At 45.2% G+C, this 21,627-nt stretch overlaps 1 protein-coding gene and 1 long non-coding RNA gene across 3 annotated transcripts; one reads left to right on the forward strand and one right to left on the reverse strand.

The window, feature by feature from the left end:
- The first annotated feature begins 6,427 nt into the window (after positions 1-6,427).
- Positions 6,428-12,116, forward strand: LOC119323705. Of its 2 annotated transcripts, XR_005156459.1 has the most exons (9): positions 6,428-7,485; positions 8,616-8,674; positions 8,803-8,959; positions 9,564-9,637; positions 9,818-9,912; positions 10,072-10,302; positions 10,515-11,322; positions 11,814-11,915; positions 11,995-12,116. It is a non-coding gene; the product is annotated as an uncharacterized LOC119323705 (long non-coding RNA). The 2 variants fall into 2 exon arrangements; XR_005156460.1 differs by lacking the exons at positions 8,616-8,674; positions 8,803-8,959; positions 9,564-9,637.
- LOC119323703 (probable LRR receptor-like serine/threonine-protein kinase At3g47570) lies at positions 11,844-15,292 on the reverse strand. Its single transcript, XM_037597407.1, has 3 exons — positions 13,293-15,292; positions 12,342-13,096; positions 11,844-12,259 (listed from the first exon to the last, which is right to left on the reverse strand). The coding sequence occupies exons 1-3, from the start codon at positions 15,290-15,292 to the stop codon at positions 11,844-11,846; spliced, it is 3,171 nt and encodes a 1,056-aa protein (XP_037453304.1).
- Positions 15,293-21,627: the final 6,335 nt, after the last annotated feature.

Raw genomic sequence — 21,627 nt, forward strand, 5'->3', positions numbered from 1 at the left:
AATGAGCGATCGATCCCACCGAGTTCGCAATGCAAACTCTCTGTTTCCTTTTCGTAACATTTCGGTCTCGCTGAAATGAGCGATCGGTCCCATCGAGTTTGCCTGACCAATTCTCTATTTGCCTATTACTGAAATCGGTCCCACCAAGTTCATGTGATCGGTCTCACCGAGATCAAGTTATGCCCTAACCCTAGCATATCGGTCCCACCGAGTTGATCATGTCGGTCCCACCGAAAAGCGTAACGTTCACATTTTGAACTGAATCGGTCTGACCGAGTTTTATAGTTTGGTCTCACCGAGTTTAAGAATCTGTGTGTAATGGTTAGATTTTGTGTGGATGCTATATATACCCCTCCACCCACTCTTCATTCATGGAGAGAGCCATCAGAACATACCTACACTTCCACTACTCATTTTCTGAGAGAGAATCACCTACTCATGTGTTGAGACCAAGACATTCCAATCCAACCATATGAATCTTGATCTCTAGCCTTCCCCAAGTTGCTTTCCACTCAAATCATCTTTCCACCATAGCCAAATCTGTGTGAGAGAGTAGAGTGTTGGGGAAACTATCATTTGAAGCACAAGAGCAAGGAGTTCATCATCAACAAACCATCTATTACCTTTTGAAGAGTGGTGTCCCCTAGATTGGTTAGGTGTCGCTTGGGAGCCTCCATCAAGATTGTGGAGTTAAACCAAGAAGTTTGTAAGGGCAAGGAGATAGCCTTCTTCGTGAAGATCTACCCGAGTGAGGCAAGTCCTTCGTGGGCGATGGCCATAGTGGGATAGACAAGGTTGCTTCTTCGTGGACCCTTCATGGGTGGATCACTCCATGGACTCGCGCAGCCGTTGCCCTTCGTGGGTTGAAGTCTCCATCAACGTGGATGTACGATAGCACCACCTATCGGAACCACGCCAAAAATCTCCGTGTCTACATTGCGTTTGCTTCCTCCAAACTCCTCTCTTTACCTTCACATGCAATGATTTACATTCCGCTGCTATACTCTTTAAATTGCATGTGTAGATTGATTGCTTGAATAGTGCTAAGTTGCTAAAATCTGCCAAGAATTAAAATTGGGAAAAGTCTGAGTTTTTATTTGATCAAGTAGTCTAATCACCCCCCTCCCCCCTCCTCCTAGACATACTTTCGATCCTACAATGGGACATGGATGGAGGAGCGCGATCACGAGGAAGGCTGAGAAGGCTAGACGGCGGCGGATCGAGAAGAACCCTAGGCAGGCTAGCCCCGATCTCGATCGCCCTAGCAATCGCCTCCGGATTTCCCGGACAGGACGCTAGCCGTCACCTTAGCGGGACGGACCCTTAAAATGGATTGGCATAGATTGTATGTTTCCTTTGTTTGTATTACTCTAAAATAATTCCATGACCATGATTGTATGTTTCTTATTATTCTATGATACACAGGCCAATCCAATCTATGATTGGCACGGATAGCAAGAAGATCAATGTACCAAACGGGTTATGCGTTCATGTAGGTCCCGACGAATGCATCAAGGGTGGAACTTGCTTCCATTGTTTGCTAAATGACGTCCGCTACTCCCCCATGGATGAGTGCATGAGAGAGTGTAACAAACCCTCGTCTTTACGGGACAAGCTAGTGGCCATGACGACGCCCCATCCTCCTCCTTTACCCGGTCCTCAATTTTTCAGCCTACCTAGTTCATTTGGCTTACACATTTACAAGAATGTCCCCAAAAACAATGCCTGATGTGCGAAAATACTGTTCTGTAATAAGAGCAGTACTCTAATAGTGCTTGCTGAGTATTTTGGTTTGGCAAATTGCATTCTACTCCCTCCGTTCCAAAATATAAGTCTTTTTAGACATTTTAAATGGACTATAACATACGGATGTATGTAGACATATTTTAGAGTGTAGATTCATTTATTTTGCTCCGTATGTAGTCACTTGTTGCAATCTCTAGAAAGACTTATATTTGGGAACGGAGGGAGTAACTTTTACTAGCGATTGTAAATCTGAGCGATACTACTTAGCTTGGGATCTATGTAGGTTATTTTTTTTTGCCATATATACGTTCTACGATACAGAAGTGAATACATCTGCAGGTGGTCCATAATTACCAAAGTACTCAGTCCCTGCACGTTTCCTCTCTTCAAGTCCATGGTGTAAAAGGAAGTCCATTGATCTGTCTGTCCTATGGCTATGGGTGACTGGGTAGGCCGCCCATAGCTAAGATGCAGCGACCGTGAGTTCTTCTACCTGGTCATGGAGGGTTTACATCTACCCTGCCTCTCACAGACAATATCTTGATGTGAACTTTTCTAGGTCTCTGTTTTTTTTTATCTCATTCTTGCAAGATCTGTTGCTACTGCAAGATATCTTATGCTCATGAAAGATCTACTATGTGCAAATTATTGTTCATTATATTTTGCTCATGTTGATCTTTCGACTTGCGGTGCAAATTATTTGTGTTATGTTCTGTTGTAGTGGGGGAATTATTTTATTTTATTTTGTATTGCAAAAAGAAGCACTCAGCTGAAAAACGTGAACTTGGTTAATTGATTGATTCTCTAGTGACTTGCAAAATTGTATTTTGTTGATGCAAATGAGATCCTTATGTTGTGCAACTGTTAATTGATCCTTGGTAATGGACTGGGTTTGTCCCTTAATTGTGTATTTGTACCGTTAATTTTCATATCTCGGTATGTGCTCTTGATGGTTGCTTTAAGATTTGAAAGAGTGATTTCTCCATAAAATTCCATAGTTAGAGAGGGGCAGGAAATGGAGCCTTCTCAGAGATTTTCGCTTCTGGTTCGCTTCGGATAATTTGTAGATCGACACGAGTCGTCGGATATTTTCACAGATGGCAAATGTCGGATATTTTCGTGTATTGGTGGTGCAGTTTTGGGATTCGACATAGGGTATAAAGTTCATTGGTGAGCACTCAACACGTTTAGCACGTTGTCATTATTATGGCTATGTTGCCGGAAGGGACTTGTCATCGTGATTCAAAGTAACGCACGAGTTAAGACATCTGGCCTAAGAGGTTGTCTTTCCTCCTCCTCAAGAAAAATCTCCTTCCTCCTCCCGTCGGTGCTATCTGCCCCACCTTTAATGGCCTTTGGGTCGTGGAGGTGCCCAGGATATCGGTCCCACGCAGGTGGGAAAGACACAGTTCTCGTTTTTGTTAGGTTTAACATCTTGGTAAAGGCCATTGGAGGTGTCCAGGTTATCGGTCCCCCGGAGACCCCGTTCTCGTTTTTGTTAGGTTAAACATCTTGGTTGAGGTTGTGTGGCGGTGGCGATGTCCCTCAGTAAGAATAATGTCTCCCACGTCATGTCCCCACTCCAATGGTGCGGATATCATCATCGGAGGATGTGTACATATGTATCTCTATCGGATCTCACGGAATTCGGCCGGTGCTGGTACTTGGTGGATCTATTCATCTTCGTTCGTGTGGTTACATGTTTGATCTTTCCGGTGTACATCTCTCTTCATCTGCGATGGTTGCTACTCTCGTGCGCTAGTCCTTTGGGGCCTTAGCACAATGACTTCCCGACTGTCTACTAGAACAAGTTTGCCAGGCTTCGGTGAGGGAGGGGCAATACTGGCGATGCGACTTCGGCTCACTCGGTGCTTGTAGTCGTCGTTAGGTGGTCCATGGACCTGATTATAATTTTTATTATCTCTAGTATTCTCTGTATTTCCATGATCAATGAATATATTGAAAAATTCTCTCGAAAAAAATCATATTAAATATTAATTTCAGCGCTAATCACGTAATTAACAAATAATATCCTACTACTTTCATTAAAACATTTTAAAAGCTGTTTCAGCTTGAAAAACATTTTTATATCATGAGACGGAGGGTGTACTTTGTAGTATCTACGTGTAATTAGTATACCAGAACAAGTCTACGCTCGAGGCTCCCTCCCTAGAGTTCCTTCCTCCCTCCCCCCACCGCCGCCGGCCTTCCTAGGCCCGCCGCCACTGCCGGCTGCCGGCCGTCCCCGCCCTCCTTCCCCCTCCCCCTCTCCCTTCCTGGGAGGTGGCCGGGGCGGCGCGAGCCCTGCCCCCTTCGACCGCCCCCGTTTCTCCTTCCCTTCCTGCCGCCGCCGAGGGGCGCCCCAGGCGCTGGCTGGGTGGTGTTGGCGGCGGCGGGGCCTGCCTGTCCCCCCGCACGCGGCTCCCTACCCTGGGCATGGGGCGGCGGCGGTGCTCCTCGGCTTGACGACGGCCCGACGTCCTGGCTTCGGTGGCCGGCGGCACGCGCGGTGGTGGTGCGGCTCCTTGGCGGCATGGTGGCGCAGGTTGGCCGGTTGTGCGCCCCCGGCCCAGATCGGGGCCCGCGGGCCCCATCTGGGTCCTTGCGGGCCGACCCCCAGCGTGGCTTCGCCGTCGTCTGTGTGGTGAGGAGGAGGAGGAGCTCGGACGGGGGGCAGCGACGCCGACGGCGTGCTAGCTGCAGCGCGGAGTCGGGAGCTGTCCGGGCCTGTGGGGCCACGGGCCCGGTAGGCTCCTGCTTTGACGTTCGGTCGGCTACCGTCATGGACGGTGGAGGTGGGGCCCTCCAGTATGCTACCGGTGCTGCTGCCCCAGTCCCGGTTGCCCTTCTTCGTTGTGCAGGCCATCTTCGTGGTGCCGTGGTGAGACAGCGTGGGAAGCTTCGTGTCCGTGTTGGCGCAGGGGTGGTGGTCGGTTTGGTGGCGAGCTCCGGAGTGCCTGAGGTGGAGGATGGGATCGGGAGAAATCCCTGTTGGCTTGGCCGACACCGATGCGGTGGCGCCTGAGGGTACCACCGGACCTTCCTGGAGGGCGTCAGGGCTACCCTTCCTATCTCTTCACCGCGTACTAGGGGAAACCCTTGGCAGTAGCGTCATCATCGCCGTGTCCCTTCTTGGAGGTGTTGATGGGTACCGACGCTTTGTAGTCTCGAAGCTTGGGGGGCGATTTCCGGTGGACGCAGCGGTCATGAGGCTTCGTCGTTTTGTTGATCCGCCGTTATCGACATTTGTTTCTTTTCTTTTTTTCTCTTTCTTTCCTTTTGGACGTGATTGTGCTGCTTCCGCCCCAGCACCTATCGTTGGTTGTCGGATGGTTGCTTTGGAATACAAAGCGGGGAAAACCCTTTTTCGTAAGGGAAATGTTTACACCCATTGCGCCGGTCGCACACGACGCGTTGGATCGAAGCAAATATGCATCCTGCGCCCTCTCCCAGATCCTTCTTTCTTTCTTCTCCCGGCAAACCACCACCGCCCGGTGAGCTCGCGCGGCCGCGCGCGCCTCGCCCCGCGCCCCGCCACTGACCAGCAACCTCTCTCCCGCCTCCCCCTTTGCGCCGTAGGCCCATCCCCTACTATTTTTTGGGCCTCTTCGCATGCTCCGTGGTGCACAGATGCTCCCGCGACGGAGGTAACGGGACTGTATAGGGGCGTCGCCACGGAGGTGCTAGGACCGGGCCGGGGGCACCATGCCGAGCCGTGCCGACGAGCCTCCATGGATGACCACGGCGAAGGTTTGCGTCGCCAACGAGCGGACAACGATGCTGTAGCCATCATTTTGTTTTGCTTCAACCGGCGAAATCCAGAGCTGGAACCACAACTGTTTTTTGCTGCAACCGATAAGCGAGTTGAAAACACAGCTGGTTTTTGCTACAACTTATCATTTTGTTGCTACATTCGGCGTCTCTATTTGCTACAATCTTTCGGCGGTGTAGTTTGGCCGATGACGACAAACAACTGCAACTGGGAGATTAGAAAAGCTGCAACCCACGTCGCGAAAAGGTACGACCGGCAACAAAAAAAGCTACAACTATCGGACTGACGTGTTGCAACCAACGACGGCAAACTTGTGGCCGGAGACAGCAGATAGCTGCAGCCTACGACCAGGAGCTGCAACCGGCGTCCAGTTTTGCTACAACCTGCATTTTGCCGTGCAACCATTGGCGTCGAGTTATGCTACAACCGGAATCAACAGTTGGAAAAAAAGCTTCAACCGGCAGTGTTTTTTGCTGCCACCGTTGATGAATTTTGCTATAACCTTTAATCAGAGGGTCCGGCGGGGGGCTGGACTGCGAGCGGCGGGGCGCGTGACTGCAAGCTGCCGGAGCTGCAACCGGCGACTGGCGTTGCCGGAGCCGCGACCATCACTAGCGAGGGGAGCTGCAACCCATGGGCGAAGTTTTTGCTGCATGTGGATCCCGGCGAGAAACATGAGAGAAGACGACGGCGACCGGCCGCGAGCGCGGCGACCGGTGGCGAGGACGGCATCCAATAGCGGGGGCGGCGGAGAGAGGAGGTCCAGGTGACGGGGTGACGGCCGGCGACCGGGTGAGGAGAGGAAGAAAGAAAGGGGAAGTCAACGCGAGGGATCGAACAACTTCTAATCACGCACATCAAACGGCTAGGGCTGGACCGGCCGAAACTGTTCGGCCGGTGCGCCGGCGCCTAGCATCGCCCCTGTCGTTGACCCGGAAAGGAATTTTTTTTCCCCACTCGCCCCTCTGCCGCCGCCGCTCAAGGGATCTCCGGCCACCGGAGTCCCCGCCACCTCCGACGCATCCATCTTCTTCAAGTCCTACGCCGCCAGCCTGCTCTGATTCGCCTCCGACTAAGCCGACTGGTCGCCGCAACGATGAAGGTACGGCCATCCCGATATCCCCCGGCCCTGAAAATCTCTCCCTGCCCCAGCGCGTGCCGCCGCGGCAGTGAATCCATGAATCCGCTGCGTGCTCCTCCCAGCGCCCTCTCTCTCTCTCTCTCTCTCTCTCTCTCTCTCTCTCTCTGAACCACTAGAAGCACCAGTAATCTTTGACACTTCGGTGGAAATTTTGCATTGGTCTCTGTTTGCCTTCATGCTTCATTACACGGAATTCAGTTCGCCTTCTCATATGTGACGAATCATCATGCCATTTAGATGTGTAAATTTACTTTTTATTTCTGTATTGTCAACCCGTCTCTGAAACTTAGGTACTACAAGAACGGCAAGTGAGCCCTTAAACTGTATTTATAGTTACATGTATGTCAACTACTGTAAGAGACAGGATCAGTCTATCTATGTGTATACTGTTTTTTTAGAAATCCTCACGAGTAGTGTTTCTAATTTCTACCTTAGAAATTCTCATTATTCCCAGACCCTTGGGGATCATATTCTTGTCAATTTCTCTGACTGACAAGTACCACATATATCAATAGTCTCTTAGTTGTTTTTGGACTACCACGTATCCTTATAATCATATAACTGTTTTTGATTACTAATTGTACTGTTTTTGGTTACTAACAATATTGTGCATCTTTATGTTGTGCATATGTTCCGGTCTTCCAATTTTTTATAGCCTTAAAAAGAAAGAGCAGGTTAGCAAGGAGGAGCAAATGTCACAGCAAGGGTTAAACCATACCAGTTAGGCTTGCGGCCCAGCCACTCTTCTCTGCCGTCTCCTCCGGCTCTCCAAATGCACAAAGGCCGGCCAGCCTGCCGGCACCAAGCACCCATGACCATATCAGCGGTAAGGTCCAGATACCCTGCTTAGTTATCTACTACATGTACTTTTGCTGGTCGCTCTGGTTAGTCTGCTGCCCCTGCTGCTTTTGGCTGAATGAGTGAATGTTACTGACTGCGTTTCTAGTCTCAGATTCCTGTTTCTTTTGTTACAAAATTGCCTTTATGTGCTGTCAAATATATGCTTCAATTTGTTACTGGGTATGTGAAAAATTTATTAGGATCGATTTCTGCTACTGCTAACAAACAGCCTGACTGACTGCTGATTTTGCTTGGAGACACAAACTGATTTATTAGGATCGATGATTTTTGTGAAGTTAATGTAGTAAGCTGACAACTACCTTTTCTAAACTTCTGTTGCACAACACTGTGATGATCTTACATTATATTTTTCTGATATGGTGCAAAGAAAATGAAGCTGCTTCTGTTATTAAAGGCGATGCATGAACTGATTCACATTGCTGCTAGTGTCATGATTGTGATGATGCACTATTGTTGGGAACCTAGAAGCTGCTTCCTGGTTGTACTGCTGTGTTTGGCTTGTGTAATTATTCTGAATTTCTGATGATGCAGTCTGTAGTTGGGTAACCTGTTTTTGGAAGGAAACTGTGCCCTGAATGAATGAATGAATGATACAGATGCATACTAGTCTGTGATTCTTTTGTTTTTGTGGGACAAATTGCTTCTGCTGTATGTGAAATATTTCTGCTGCTGCTACTGCCTACTGCTACCCTGTCCCTGATGCTTTCTGGACTGTGATTTTTAATTTATGTTTTGGACAGAGTGCTTCATTCTTATTTCAGAATCAGATTTTGGATAGACCGCTTGTACTGTCGAATATACACAATAATTTTTTTCTGAGGGAAAGCCATCATGGCTACTTTATTGAATTAAAACCCGGATACATCATTTATGAGCCTACCGACAACAATGTCAGGGGGCTCGTTTAACCAACTAAAAGAAGACTTATTACAATAGCTATGGTTTGCTAACACGTGAGCCACTTGATTACAAGAGCGAAGACAATGCTTGAAAGTGACAGAAACAGGGTCGATTTTCTGCTGCTGCTACTGCCTACTGCCCCCTATTTTTTTTTCTGAACACATGGATAATATATACTGCAAAAATATTTTTCAGGGTCGAGCCAAGGCTCCTCTTTTCCTCTGCTCTTCTATATGCTTACAAGCAAACAGGAGGTGCGCATCTCTACCACTGCATCTCTTATCATCTATGCTCTCGAGGCCGTGTGTCTTTGAGCAGGAAATACCAATCCTAAAGACAGAAACCAACCACTCATGGATTCTATCTTTATGTATGTATCTAGGAGGGAGCCTTGATGATGGCTGTAGGTTGTATGACATTTATTGACAAGGATATGCTGTGGCCAAGCCAGCGACTGTAACCAGTCCAGACACACTTCCCTCGGTGATATGATATCTCTCCAATTTAATTTAGTTAGCTTCTTCGCTGACTCTTGTGAGGTTGATACCGGGTCAAGTCCTACTCTCCTATCAAATTGTGTCAAAGTTTTCAGACTTCACTTTCTTGTAACTGTTCATAGGCCAAGACGTGTTCTTGGATTAGTATGGTTGCTAGCCTTCTTTTTAATGATTATATATACTACCAATTGATGAAGCAAGGAGGCTTGTCAGAAAAAAAAGATATCTCAGTGTTTATTTTGGGGTTCTTGAACTGATCCGATGCACTTTGTAGTAGTAATGTAAAAGAAATATCGGATAGTTTACTTAGAAAAAGAGGTTAAGAAAGAAAAGAAAAAAAAATCTTTTGTGGCGGCATCCACATCAAAAGAAGTCACACCAACAAACATGCCGTCTTGGAGGTTACCAAGTTCACACCCTCTTCTCCTAGTTTTTCGTTAATAATTTCTGGAAATAGTTACATGACTTATCTGAATAATACCAATTTGCCTGTTGTACTACTTGTTGCCTTGTGACCCCATACTGTCTAGTATATCCATACTGCTTGCTGTTCTACTTCCTCACTCCATACTGTAGTATATCCAATTTGCTGTTGCCAGATTCCATGTCTAATATTTTCTGCATATGAACTATGCATTTTGTGCAGTCCAAATTCTTGTCTACTGATTTTACCTGAAACATGAAGCTATTTTGCCTGCATGTGTACAGTTTTTGAGAATGGTAAGAAAAATGCACTGCTTGTTTTCTGAAACTCTGTACAACCTGGTTCAGTGCTATTATTTGCATAGCACCATGGTACCACATTTATTTGATACAGTTGTAAAACAACATAGCTCTGAGAACAATTACTAACTGGAGCAATACATAATCTTCTTACTACATAATGTTTTCCTATTGCAGGATCATATCTTGTACTAGCTTGTTTATTCAACGTTGCTCTGAATTTCTCGAGTCGAGGCTTCTCTTTCTGCTCCATGCTCCCCCATAAACTTGAGGTACGCATCTCTGATTGCGTGTATCTCTGCCGCTGCATCCCTCGTCAGTGCTCAGTCTCGAGGCTGTGCCTTGGAGCAGGATATGCCAAGCCTGAAAACTGAAACCAATAACTCCATGATTCTAATACTTGCAGTGTTATCCCATTGTCCGCTGTGCAGCCACATTGTTGGGTCAGCTATCTCCAGGGTCCTATCTTGAAGTGCATCCTCAACAAACTTATGAAGATCCAATGAATCTCTGAACATGCCTTCTGTTGGGCTCCTTCCAGTAAACATCTCAAGTAGCATTTGCCAAGGCTATAAATATCACCAGCTGTAGAGACCGCAGAGCCTTCTCCATACTCTGCAATTATGCAAAGTCTTGTGGTTAGCATGCCTTGATTGACCAAGGTTAAACTTCCGCTTCAAAACTCCTCGAATACCTTGATTGAACAACAAGTAATGATCTTAATGAGACAATGCTCGAACGATTACTAATTTAAATGATACATAATTTTATTATTATGTAGGATCATGTCTTGTACCAGCTTGTTTGTTCAATGATGTTCTGAATCTCGAGTTGAGGCTTCTCTTTCTGCTCAATGCTCCCCTGTAAATTTCAGGTACGCGTCTCTGATTGTGTGCATCTCCGTTGCTGCATCTCTCGTCAGTGCTCGGTCTCGAGGTTGTTGCTTTGAGCAGGATATGCCAAGCCTGAAGACCGAGACCAAGCACTCCTGGATTCTAATACTTGCAGTGTTATCATGTTGTCCGCCGTGCAGCCACATTGTTGGGTCAGCTATCTCAAAGGTTCTACCTGGAAGTGCCTCCTCGACAAATTTATGCAAATCCAATGAATCTCTGAACGTGCATCCTCGACATCATCTGGAAGTGCATTCTCTGGTGGGCTCCTTCCGGTAAACATCTCAAGCAGCAATATGCCAAGACTATAAATATCACCAGCTGTTGAGACTGCAGAATACTCTGTATTACGCAATGGTTTGTGGTTAACATGTCATATTTGATTGAAAAGGTAAAATATGAAGTTAGAAGAATTTTAGTCACCTGGAGCAATATAGCCTATCCAACCTCTAATTCCAGTTGAGCCATATGAAGTTTGCATCCCCTTGCTTGTATTTTCTTGACGGATCCTTGATATGCCAAAGTCTCCAACTCGTGCGCTTATGTCTTCAGCAAGAAGAATCTTGCTTGGCTTAAGATCACAATGAATCACCAATGGTTGGCAGTAGTTGTGCATATGTTCTACTCCATCCACAATGCATCCAATGGCCATGGCGTCATAACCTGTGATTTCTGTTTATTTTATTGACAGATAATTTTTCTCCTATTGAGAATCAGATTTTAGACAGATTGCCTTTGCTCTCAAATGCGCATTAGTTTGTACCCCAAGTTTGTTTGTGCACATGGACGGTATGTACTCTTTAACAAAAAGTCTGATTGTACTACCTAAAGACAGGATATACCAATTCTGAAGACAGAAACCAAGCGCTCTAGGTTGTACTACCTTATTACTACTTATTAATTAATGAAGGAAGAAAGCTTGTTCACAAAGGAAAATATGTTTGTGATTATTCTAGTGTTATTAATCTGATCCGATGCACTTTGTTTAAAATCGGATTGTTTTGCTTACAAAAGCGAGGAATAATAAAAATAAGAAAAAAAATGAAACTCTCTGCAACTTCAGGTCTACTGAAGCATGAAGCAATAATGTTGCCACCATGTGTACAGTTTTGATAATGGGAAAACAATTACACTGCCTGTTTTATGAATCAACCTACAACCTGCTGTTGTGCTATTATTGCACACAACACTATGGTTTTGTATTTATTTGATACAGTTGTAAAGCAACATACATAGCTCTGAGAACAATTACTAACTGAAATGACACATTATTTTTTTAGTATGCAGGATCAAATCTTGTGCCAGCTTGTTTATGCAACGCTGCTCTGAATTTCTTGAGTCGAGGCTTCTCGTTCTGCTCCATGCTCCCCTATGAACTTGAGGTATGCATCTCTAATTGCGTGCATCTCCGTTGTTGCATCTCTTGTCAGTGCTCGGTCACGAGGATGTTGCTTTGAGCAGGATATGCCAAGCCTCAAGACTGAAACCAATAATTCCTGAATTCTAATGCTTATAGTGTTATTGTGTTCTCCGCTGTGCAACCACATTGTCGGGTCAGCTATCTCCAAGGTTCTATCTGGAAGAGCATCCTCGACAAACTTATGCAGACCCAATGAATCTCCGAACGTGCCTTCTGTTGGGCTTCTTCCCGTAAACATCTCAAGCAGTAGTATGCCAAGACTATAAATATCACCAGCGGTTGAGACAGCAGAGCCTTCCCCATACTCTGCAATTATGCACAGTTTTGTGCTTAGCATGACATATTCGAGCGAGAAGTAAAAAAATAAAATTAGAAGAATTTTAGTCACCTGGAGCAACATAGCCTATGGAACCTCTAAGTCCAGTTGAGCCATATGAAGTCTGCATCCCTTCGCTTGTATTTTCTTGAAGGATCCTTGATATGCCAAAGTCTCCAACTCGGGCGCTCAGGTCTTCAGCAAGAAGAATGTTGCTTGGCTTAAGATCACAGTGGATTACCAATGGCTGACAGTAGTTGTGCAAATATTCTACTGCGTCCACAATATCAACAGCAATATCAAGCCTCTGGGCAAGGCTGAAAGTGTTGTTTGTAGTGGCTTCTTGAGATTTTGGATGAAGCCAGCCATCCAAGTTACCATTGGGCATGAACTCAAAAACCAATGCCTTAAACTCTTGACCTTGGTGGTTAACGCTCGAACAAGAAGTAATGATCTTAATGAGACAACGGTGTCGTATCCTTCTCATAGTCTCACACTCAGCCTCAAAACTCTTGGAATATCTTGATTGACCCAGATTGAACACCTTGACAGCCAATGTTCTTTCTTCAGTGTCCAAAACACACTTATAAACTGCACCATAACTTCCTCTCCCAAGCAAGTTGGCTTCTGAAAACTCGTTAGTTCCTCTCAATAATGCATGATAGGGGATTCTCTTGTAATGGTCATCAACAATTGAATGTTGTGCTAATGTCTTTTGTCTTGGTTTGAGCTTCTTGCAAAGTATCCAAACAAGAAAAATAACCAAAAGTGAGAACAAGATTGCTCCAGCTGTCGCTAGAGAAATTACAATAGACTTTGGCATCTTTCTTTTGAAGGGGAGCCTTGGCGCAGTGGTAAAGCTGCTGCCTTGTGACCATGAGGTCATGGGTTCAAGTCCTGGAAACAGCCTCTTACAGAAATGTAGGGAAAGGCTGCGTACTATAGACCCAAAGTGGTCGGACCCTTCCCTAGACCCTGCGCAAGCGGGAGCTACATGCACCAGGTTGCCCTTTTTTTTTTGGCATCTTTCTTTTGTTCTTGCTTAAGTGCCTTGTGGAGCATGGAGCCAAATGAAGTTGAGGTGTACCGCCACACAAATTTGCATTCCCAACAACTGCCAAGTAAGTGATATTTCTGAAAACACCTTCATTTGGCACCTCACCTTGCAAATTGTTGAAGGATACATCCAATTCAAACAACGATGTCAAATTCTGTAGAACTAGTGGGATTGGCCCTGACAAGTGGTTATGTGCTAGGTATAGTTCCTGCAGGTTTCCAATATTGCCCATGGCATCAGGAATATTACCAGATAACTTATTCATGGTCAGATTCAATACTCTGAGCCCCTTTATATTTGCTAGCAACCGAGGTATGCTTCCTTCAAATGAATTGTTGTCTAATGATAGCCTTTCCAACACTATGCAATTCTTAATACTATCGGGTATCTTGCCAGACAACTGGTTTCCTGATAGAGCCAGGTGGTTAAGATTTGCCAAACTACCAACTTCATTAGGAAGGGGTCCAGAAAGGGAATTGTATGACAGGTCCAAATACCAAGAAAGGCTAGGTAATTTGAAAATCTCTATGGGTATTGAACCGTTGAGTCTGTAGTTAGCTGACAAATCAAGTAAGAATAGGTTTTTCAACTTCCCCAGGCTTGCTGGAATGGTCCCCTCCAAGTTGCCATGGTCTGCAACAAGCCTAGTCAACTGCGAAAGGTTCCCTAGAGATGATGGTATGAGGCCAGACAAGCTATTATTGTACACGGATAGCTCGATCAAGTTCTCTAGCTTACCGATGCTCTCTGGAATCACTCCGTAAATGGAAGTATTTGCTATTCCAAGTATTTCCAGACTAATCAGATTTCCAATATCTGCAGGGATACTTCCATAGATCCTATTATCCATTAAGTATAACCCTGTGAGAGTCCTTGAGAGGTTCACAATTGAACCTGGCAGTTGTCCTCCAAAATTATTGTTTGCGAGTACCAATACCTGCAGTTGGCTGCAGTTTGCCAAAGAAGTGATGAATTCCCACCCCTTGTTGTCATTCGCTTTGAGCTCATTTTCACCCAAGTGCAGTCTCTGGAGAGCTATGAGCCTCCCCAAAGTGGAAGGCACATAACCACTAAATCTATTTCGCCCAATATTAAGATTCGTGAGACTAGACATATTGGACAGTGATGAAGGGAGGGCTCCACTGAAGTGATTACGAATTAAGCCGAGATATTCCAACTTAGGGAACTTGTCGCCAATATCATCCGGAATGCTTCCGTACAACATATTAAACCCTACTGAAAATACTTCCACCGATGACCAGTTGTAGAGAGAAGGTGGGAGCATACCAGAGAGGTTATTTCCGACAAGGCTGAAGAACTGCATGCGCTGGAATCTTCCGAGCCCTGGTGGGATTGAGCCCACAAGCTGATTAGTGGTGAGATCGAGGTATTGTAGATGGGACAGGTTGGCCAGAGATGTCGGGATGAACCCTGTGAAGTGGTTGTCTCTCAGTGAGATCACTGCCAGGGACGTGAGCTTCTTGCCGAGGTCAGCCGGGATGTGCCCGCCAAGCTTGTTGTTGGGCAGTGCCATTACGGTCATGCTGATGCAGGAGGTCAGGTTCATAGGGAATGTACCGGAGAAGGAGTTGTGGCCCAAATCGAGCCTCTGCAAGCGGTGAAGGCGGCCGATGCTCGCCGGAATCTCCCCGTGTAGCGAGTTGAAGCTCAGATTGAGCGTTCGCAGGAATGTGAGGTTTCCGATGGCCGGGGAGAGCACTCCAGCAAGCGTCTTGATGTCCACTCTCAGCTCCACCACTCTCTCAGGTCTCCTCCGATGGCTGCAAGTCACGCCTTCCCAGTTGCAGAAGCCAACGCTGCTGTTCCACGAGGCCAGCCAGTCACCACTGCTAACCTGCGCTTTGAAAGCAAGCAACGCGGCCTTGTCGCTAGCGGTCACCATGGTGGTAGTCAGGACGGCTAGAAATGAGCATAGCAAACTCATGACCCCCATTGCTATTGCCATGCCCATCGTGTTTTGGTTGGCAAGTACTGGCAGTAGCCTACTCTCCACTCCGTATATATGCTTTCAGTCTCGCGTGATTTCCTTGTGTGCCTGTTGCAAGTGTTGTGCTAATATTATTCCAAGAACGTCTAAATCATTATTTATGTCCTTCGCTTTCATTCCCCCAAAATAGTTTAGAACTTTGTCCCCTTTTGACAACTTGGCAATGACAAGACCTCAAGTGGTTCAGCCAGACTTTTTCAAAGGTGCGGACCATCCCTCGACAATGATTGCTAAGTAGGAGGATGCTGATCAGTATGGTTCTAGTTGGCAAGTGTAATCCTGTTAGCTGTTGTGCTTACAATGAAGTGATAAGCGATGCTATATCTGTGGTTCTGTACTGTGCGTTTACGTGTGTTCAGAGGGATGTTGGCTGAACCTGTAGACATGTAGCATGTGGCTCTATATGAATGGTATGTGTACTGCACCCAACAACACAAGTGATGCTACTGCTGTATGTTCGCTCCTTTTACTGCAGTTGAGTGCAAGGAAATTTGATTGGTCATTTCAGACTGCCGTTGTAGATTCCTTTTCCCACTTTGTCTAAAATTACAATTCAGTGCAGATTCATATACACTTAAACCTTCCTGTGATTAGGATCCCGAGAGCAAGCGACTCTAGGAACAAATAAAAATCTCCACTTTGAAGCCTATCCAAGTGCCGTTTATAATAATTAAGGCACATTGTGCGAGTCCCTTAATATTTTTGTTATATGTAATGTCTCAAAAGTCACCGTAGTACCGTACTCGATTGAGCTGTTCAATTACCATTCACGTATACTTCCGCTGTCCCATAATATAAGATAAAATGTTATTACAATCAATATGTGAATATATTGGATGTAATAACACCTTATATTATGGGACAGAGGGAGTATGTACATACATGCACCTGCATACACTAGCTATTTGTTTGACCTCACGATTGCATCATCTTTGAAGCGACAGGTAGGTCGTTGATATATGCACAACTTGTCATAGGCATTGATTGTGTTTCTTTTTATTGACTAGTTTATAGCTGCTGCGTTATTATTGATGCAAGCTGCCATGATAGCAAATGTATATGCACAACTTGTCATGAGCATCTTTGTCTATATTGAGTAATTTTATAGCTGCATCATTATTATTAATGCGATGCCAGCTAGCGATTTTGCTTGGCCATGAGACATTTGCTTCTCAACTTTTTAAGGTATCATTTCCTTAGCAAATAAAGTTTTTTTTTAAAAAAAAATTGGCGCTGCCCTGGCACAACTTGTTATTTGGCATTTCTTTTTATTGAGTACTCCATCGTTTCTAAATATAAGCCTTTTTAGAGATTCCAATATGAACTATATACGGAGCAAAATAAGTGAATCTACACTCTAAAACACTTCTATATACATCGGTATGCAGTCTGTATCGAAATCTCTAAAAAGACTTGTATTTAGAGACGGAGGCAGTAGTTTTATACCTGTTGCATTATTGTTGATGCAACTCAAATAATTGAGTACATCATGCCACCAAGTTGCAGTTGGTCCTAGTCAATCCAATCAAGATAGGTCCCATCTGTTCAAAGACTGTTGAATGGAAATATTCTCTGTCCAGTTCACCTCATGGTTGTTGACCAGAAACACTAGCATGTTGTTGTTGCTTCTCAATATGTTAAAGAAAATTATGTTTCCGTTCTGCATGTATAGTCTCCAATAAGAACTTTTGACCATTAAGTTTACATAGCTAACCAATTACGTAAACTTTGTATTATGAATCCATTTTTTTCATGGCAAATCTAAGGGTACAAATTCACACAGCGTTTTATTAATTAGTACGTGGTAGGAATTCGAACAGTGTTTTATTAGTTAGAAGATAGATGTTTCTGTGACTACAACCAGAGATTAAAGCAGCTGGCCTTGCCTTAGGAATGCAATGTCCTGGAAGATGCTACCAGTGTAGAGACATGGTTTTGGTTCTTTTTCTTTGGCAAGTCGTAATGTGCCTATGATTAGTTATCTGAATTAGAGACCGGGCCAAGTGGCTGCTACTCTTCTTATAGTCTAATTTTCTTAGATCAGATATCTACTACCAATGGTTATTGATGTTTTGTATTGTACGACTCAACCTCTATATTATCGCATCCAGTTCAAGAGAAACCAACAAAAACTACAGATTTGGTCGACAATATCACTTTCAGTCACAGGTCACTAGATGGACAAGTGGTCAACTAGTGGCACTTCGAGACTGAGTCCGTTAATTGCCACCAGCAATAGCAATAGCAGTTGTTGGATGCTTAACAAAATTTTCCATGTTTTACTAGACAAGTTGTGCTCAAACTATTAGGTAGGCAATAATGCAACCACATGCCTATAGTTTCATCTTTTTAGTCAAAGAAAAACTGTTGTTTTCCACATGAGGTAGGTTGTCTGACTGGTGGAGATCTTTTGTCTCGGAAAGAACCAAAGTGCCGATGGGAGTGACTCATGGAGGTGAGGTCATGTGATGGACGTCGAACTCAACCATTACCGGAGCAATCCGAGAACAAACTAGGAAAGAAAGCAACATGTCTGTTTGTATCATAAATGGAATTCATTTGATTGACAAGTGTTGTTCTGAAGTCCGAATTGTGCGAATAGGGAGAAGCGTCTTTCCTCGTTCAGAGGGACGCGTTACGTGTTATATAATCAGGGGCGCACCTCCCTGGCAACAACGCATACAAAGTAGTTGGAGATCTTCTAGAGAGATAAGAAGATTACATCTTGGAGAACAAGAGATAAGAGAGAGAGAGATTACAAAGAGGTATTCGGTTACAACCTATACTCTGTCTCTCCTAATGATACACGCCGGCCAGGTGTATATGCGCCATCCATACGTGACACAATATATGTGTTTGACACCCTCCCTTAATCACAACTTCATCAAGTTGAGATTATATTTGAAGTTTTCAAAACTTTTAACAGGAAGGGCCTTGGTGATTCCATCTGCAATTTGATCCTGAGAATGCACAAAGCGAATGTCAAGTTGCTTTTGAGCCACTCTTTCTCTGACAAAATGGAAGTCAATCTCTATATGTTTTGTCCTGGCATGAAAAACAGGGTTAGCAGACAGATATGTAGCACCCAAGTTATCACACCACAGACAGGGAACCTTTGCACTTTTAACACCAAGTTCTTTCAACATGGATTGTACCCATATAATCTCAGCTGTAGCATTTGCTAATGCTTTGTACTCTGCCTTTGTGCTGGATCTGGAAACTGTGGCCTGTTTTCTTGCACACCAAGAAATCAGGTTAGGACCAAAGAATACTGCAAAGCCACCAGTTGAACGTCTATCATCCAGGCATCCTGCCCAATCTGAGTCTGAGAAGGCACTCACAAGTGTAGATGATGACTTACTAAGATTAAGACCAACATTGAGGGTATGCTTAACATATCTGACTATGCGCTTTGCAGCAGTCCAATGAACTGTAGTAGGTGCATGAAGAAACTAGCAGACTTTATTGACAGCAAACGAAATATCAGGTCTTGTAAGTGTTAAATATTGAAGGGCACCTACTAGACTTCTATACTTTGTGCTGTCATCTGAGTTCAGCGGTTGCCCCTCTGTGAGAGATAATTTTTCAGAACTAGACAATGGAGTAGGTGAGGGTTTACAACCTTGCAAGCCAGCCTTTTTTACCAAATCTGTTGCATACTTTTCTTGAGATAGATGAATGTCATCTTGATGCTTCTTCACCTCTATCCCTAGAAAGTAGTGCAACTCTCCAAGACCCGTGAGGGCAAATTCTGCACTGAGATCCTTCAAGAGTCCTGAGATAGCCTCATCAGATGAACTTGTGACAATAATATCATCAATATATATGAGAACAAATATATGTGTGTTGCACTTATTGTAAATGAACAGTGAGGTATCTGACTTAGAAGGTATAAAACCAAGTGTCTGCATTTTGTGACTGAGACGTGAGTACCATGCTCTAGGAGCTTGTTTCAATCCATATAGTGTTTTATCAAGTTTGCACACATGAAGAGGTTTATTCTTACTTTCAAACCCAGGTGGTTGTTTCATGTACATTTCCTCTTCCAGAACACCATGAACAAACACGTTCTTTACATCTAGTTGTCTAAGACTCCAACCTCTGGAGACTGCAATAGACAAGACAAGACGGATGGTGGCTGCTTTAACAACAGGACTAAAGGTGTCATCATAGTCTATACCATACCGTTGTTTAAAACCCTTTGCCACAAGCCGTGCTTTGTAGCGATCAATGGTTCCATCAAATTTCCTTTTGATCCTAAAGACCCACTTGCAATCAATGAGGTTTTTACCTTGCTGTGGAGGGACCAAATGCCAGGTTTTGTTCCTTTTTAGGGCCATGTATTCTTCTGTCATGGCCTCTCTCCAATGTTCATCACCAAGTGCTTCCTCAAGCGCGTATGGTTCTCCTGGTTCTCCTGTGGAGCAGATCATACCATATTTTGTTATATGTTTATAATCAATAGGTTGGATTACCCCTTTCTGCAGTCGTGTACGTCACCGTGCTGGTGTAGAGGATCCCACGACATCTACAGGAGTTGCACCAGGTGCTGATCCCAAGGAGGATGCGGTTGCAGCAGCTGCGTCGGGCACCGAATCAGCTGCGTCAGGCGCTGGATCTTCTGTAGCGGCAGATGAGCCACTGGCGTGCAGACGAGGCGCAGAAGATCCAGGCTCAGCCCCCCGTGCATCAGCGGTGGAGCCCGCGCCAGTCGGACGACACAGATCGCACCGCTTGTAACACACCGGTTGGACCAGGAAACGAGCGCTCATAGGCGGCAGGCACATGGGCGTGGGGGATTGGCGCGGGACGGCAATCACGCGGTCGCCCGCCGCTGGACCTGGGTCAAGTGCGGGACCGGCTCCTGTCGCTCGGTCGGGCGCACCTGAGGCAGCTGTTGGCGCGGACTCCGAGGCGGATCGACCCAGGCCTGCAGTGGGTGCAGATCCCGGGGTGGATTTGGCTGACGGATCTGCAACGCCTGTCAGCCCCGATCCCGAGGGGGATTTGTTCCCAGATTCTGGACACATGAAATAAGGCCCGGCTGCACCAATTTCTTCAGGATTTTCTTGTCCATTTTTTCTGTACTGTCTCCTGCATCATCACACAACTCATGCAACGCAGTAAGAGGGTTAGTCATCATAGAATCATCACAGTTTTGTGCCCCTTGAGCAAGCCCGGTAAGATTAGGAGATAGAAGAAGGATTTCTTTGCGGGGTAATGCACCGGCCTTGGGATGAAGTTCAGAGAAAGGAAACTTAGTCTCGTCAAAAACCACATCTCGTGAAATATAGATGTGGCCAGTAGAGACGTCAAGACACTTCACCCCCTTGTGTTGAGCACTATACCCAAGAAAAACACACTGTTTTGAGCGAAACATTAGTTTACGAGTGTTGTAAGGACGGAGATTTGGCCAACATGCGCACCCAAACACACGAAGCGATGTATAATCTGGTTTGACATGAAGAAGTCTTTCGGTGGGAGTTTCATTGTTTATGACACGACTTGGAAGCATGTTGATAATGTGTACAATAGTGAGGAAGGCCTCATCCCAGAATTTTAGGGGCATAGAGGCACCTGCTAGGAGGGCTAAACCAATTTCAACTATGTGCCTATGCTTGCGCTCAGCTGAGCCGTTTTGTTGGTGAGCGTGAGGGCATGACACATGATGGGAAATGCCAAGTGTTTGGAAGAAGGAATTGAGCTTCTCATATTCCCCTCCCCAGTCGGATTGGACAGCAAGTATTTTGCTATCAAACTGGCGTTCAACGAATGCTTGGAAGTTTTTAAATACTTGAAACACTTTGGATCTTTTCTTAAGAAGATAGATCCAAGAAAACTTGCTATAGTCATCAATAAAGCTGACATAGTATGTGTGTCTCCCAACAGAGCTAGGGGCAGGACCCCAAACATCAGAAAATATTAATTGCAAAGGTTTAGTAGAGACACTTGTAGAGATGGGATAAGGCAAGTGATGACATTTTGCTCTTTGGCATGAATCACAAATGGTTTCAATATTACGCTCACCAACAAACATGAGCTTATTCGTCCTAAGCAAACGTTCAACTAAGGAAAAAGAGGCATGTCCTAGACGATCGTGCCATCGTGTGGACGAAAGCTTGATAGCACCACAAGCTTGTTTATTGTGTCTTCGAAACTCCGGAATCAACGGGTAAAGTCCTCGAACCCATCTACCTCGATAGAGAGTTTTCCTCGTGGCCTGATCCTTGATCAAGAAGAAAAAGGGATGAAACTCAATGAAAACATTATTGTCAATGGTGATGCGATGAATA

This window comes from Triticum dicoccoides, chromosome 6B, assembly GCF_002162155.2.
Source record: "Triticum dicoccoides isolate Atlit2015 ecotype Zavitan chromosome 6B, WEW_v2.0, whole genome shotgun sequence".
Lineage (NCBI taxonomy): Eukaryota > Viridiplantae > Streptophyta > Magnoliopsida > Poales > Poaceae > Triticum > Triticum dicoccoides.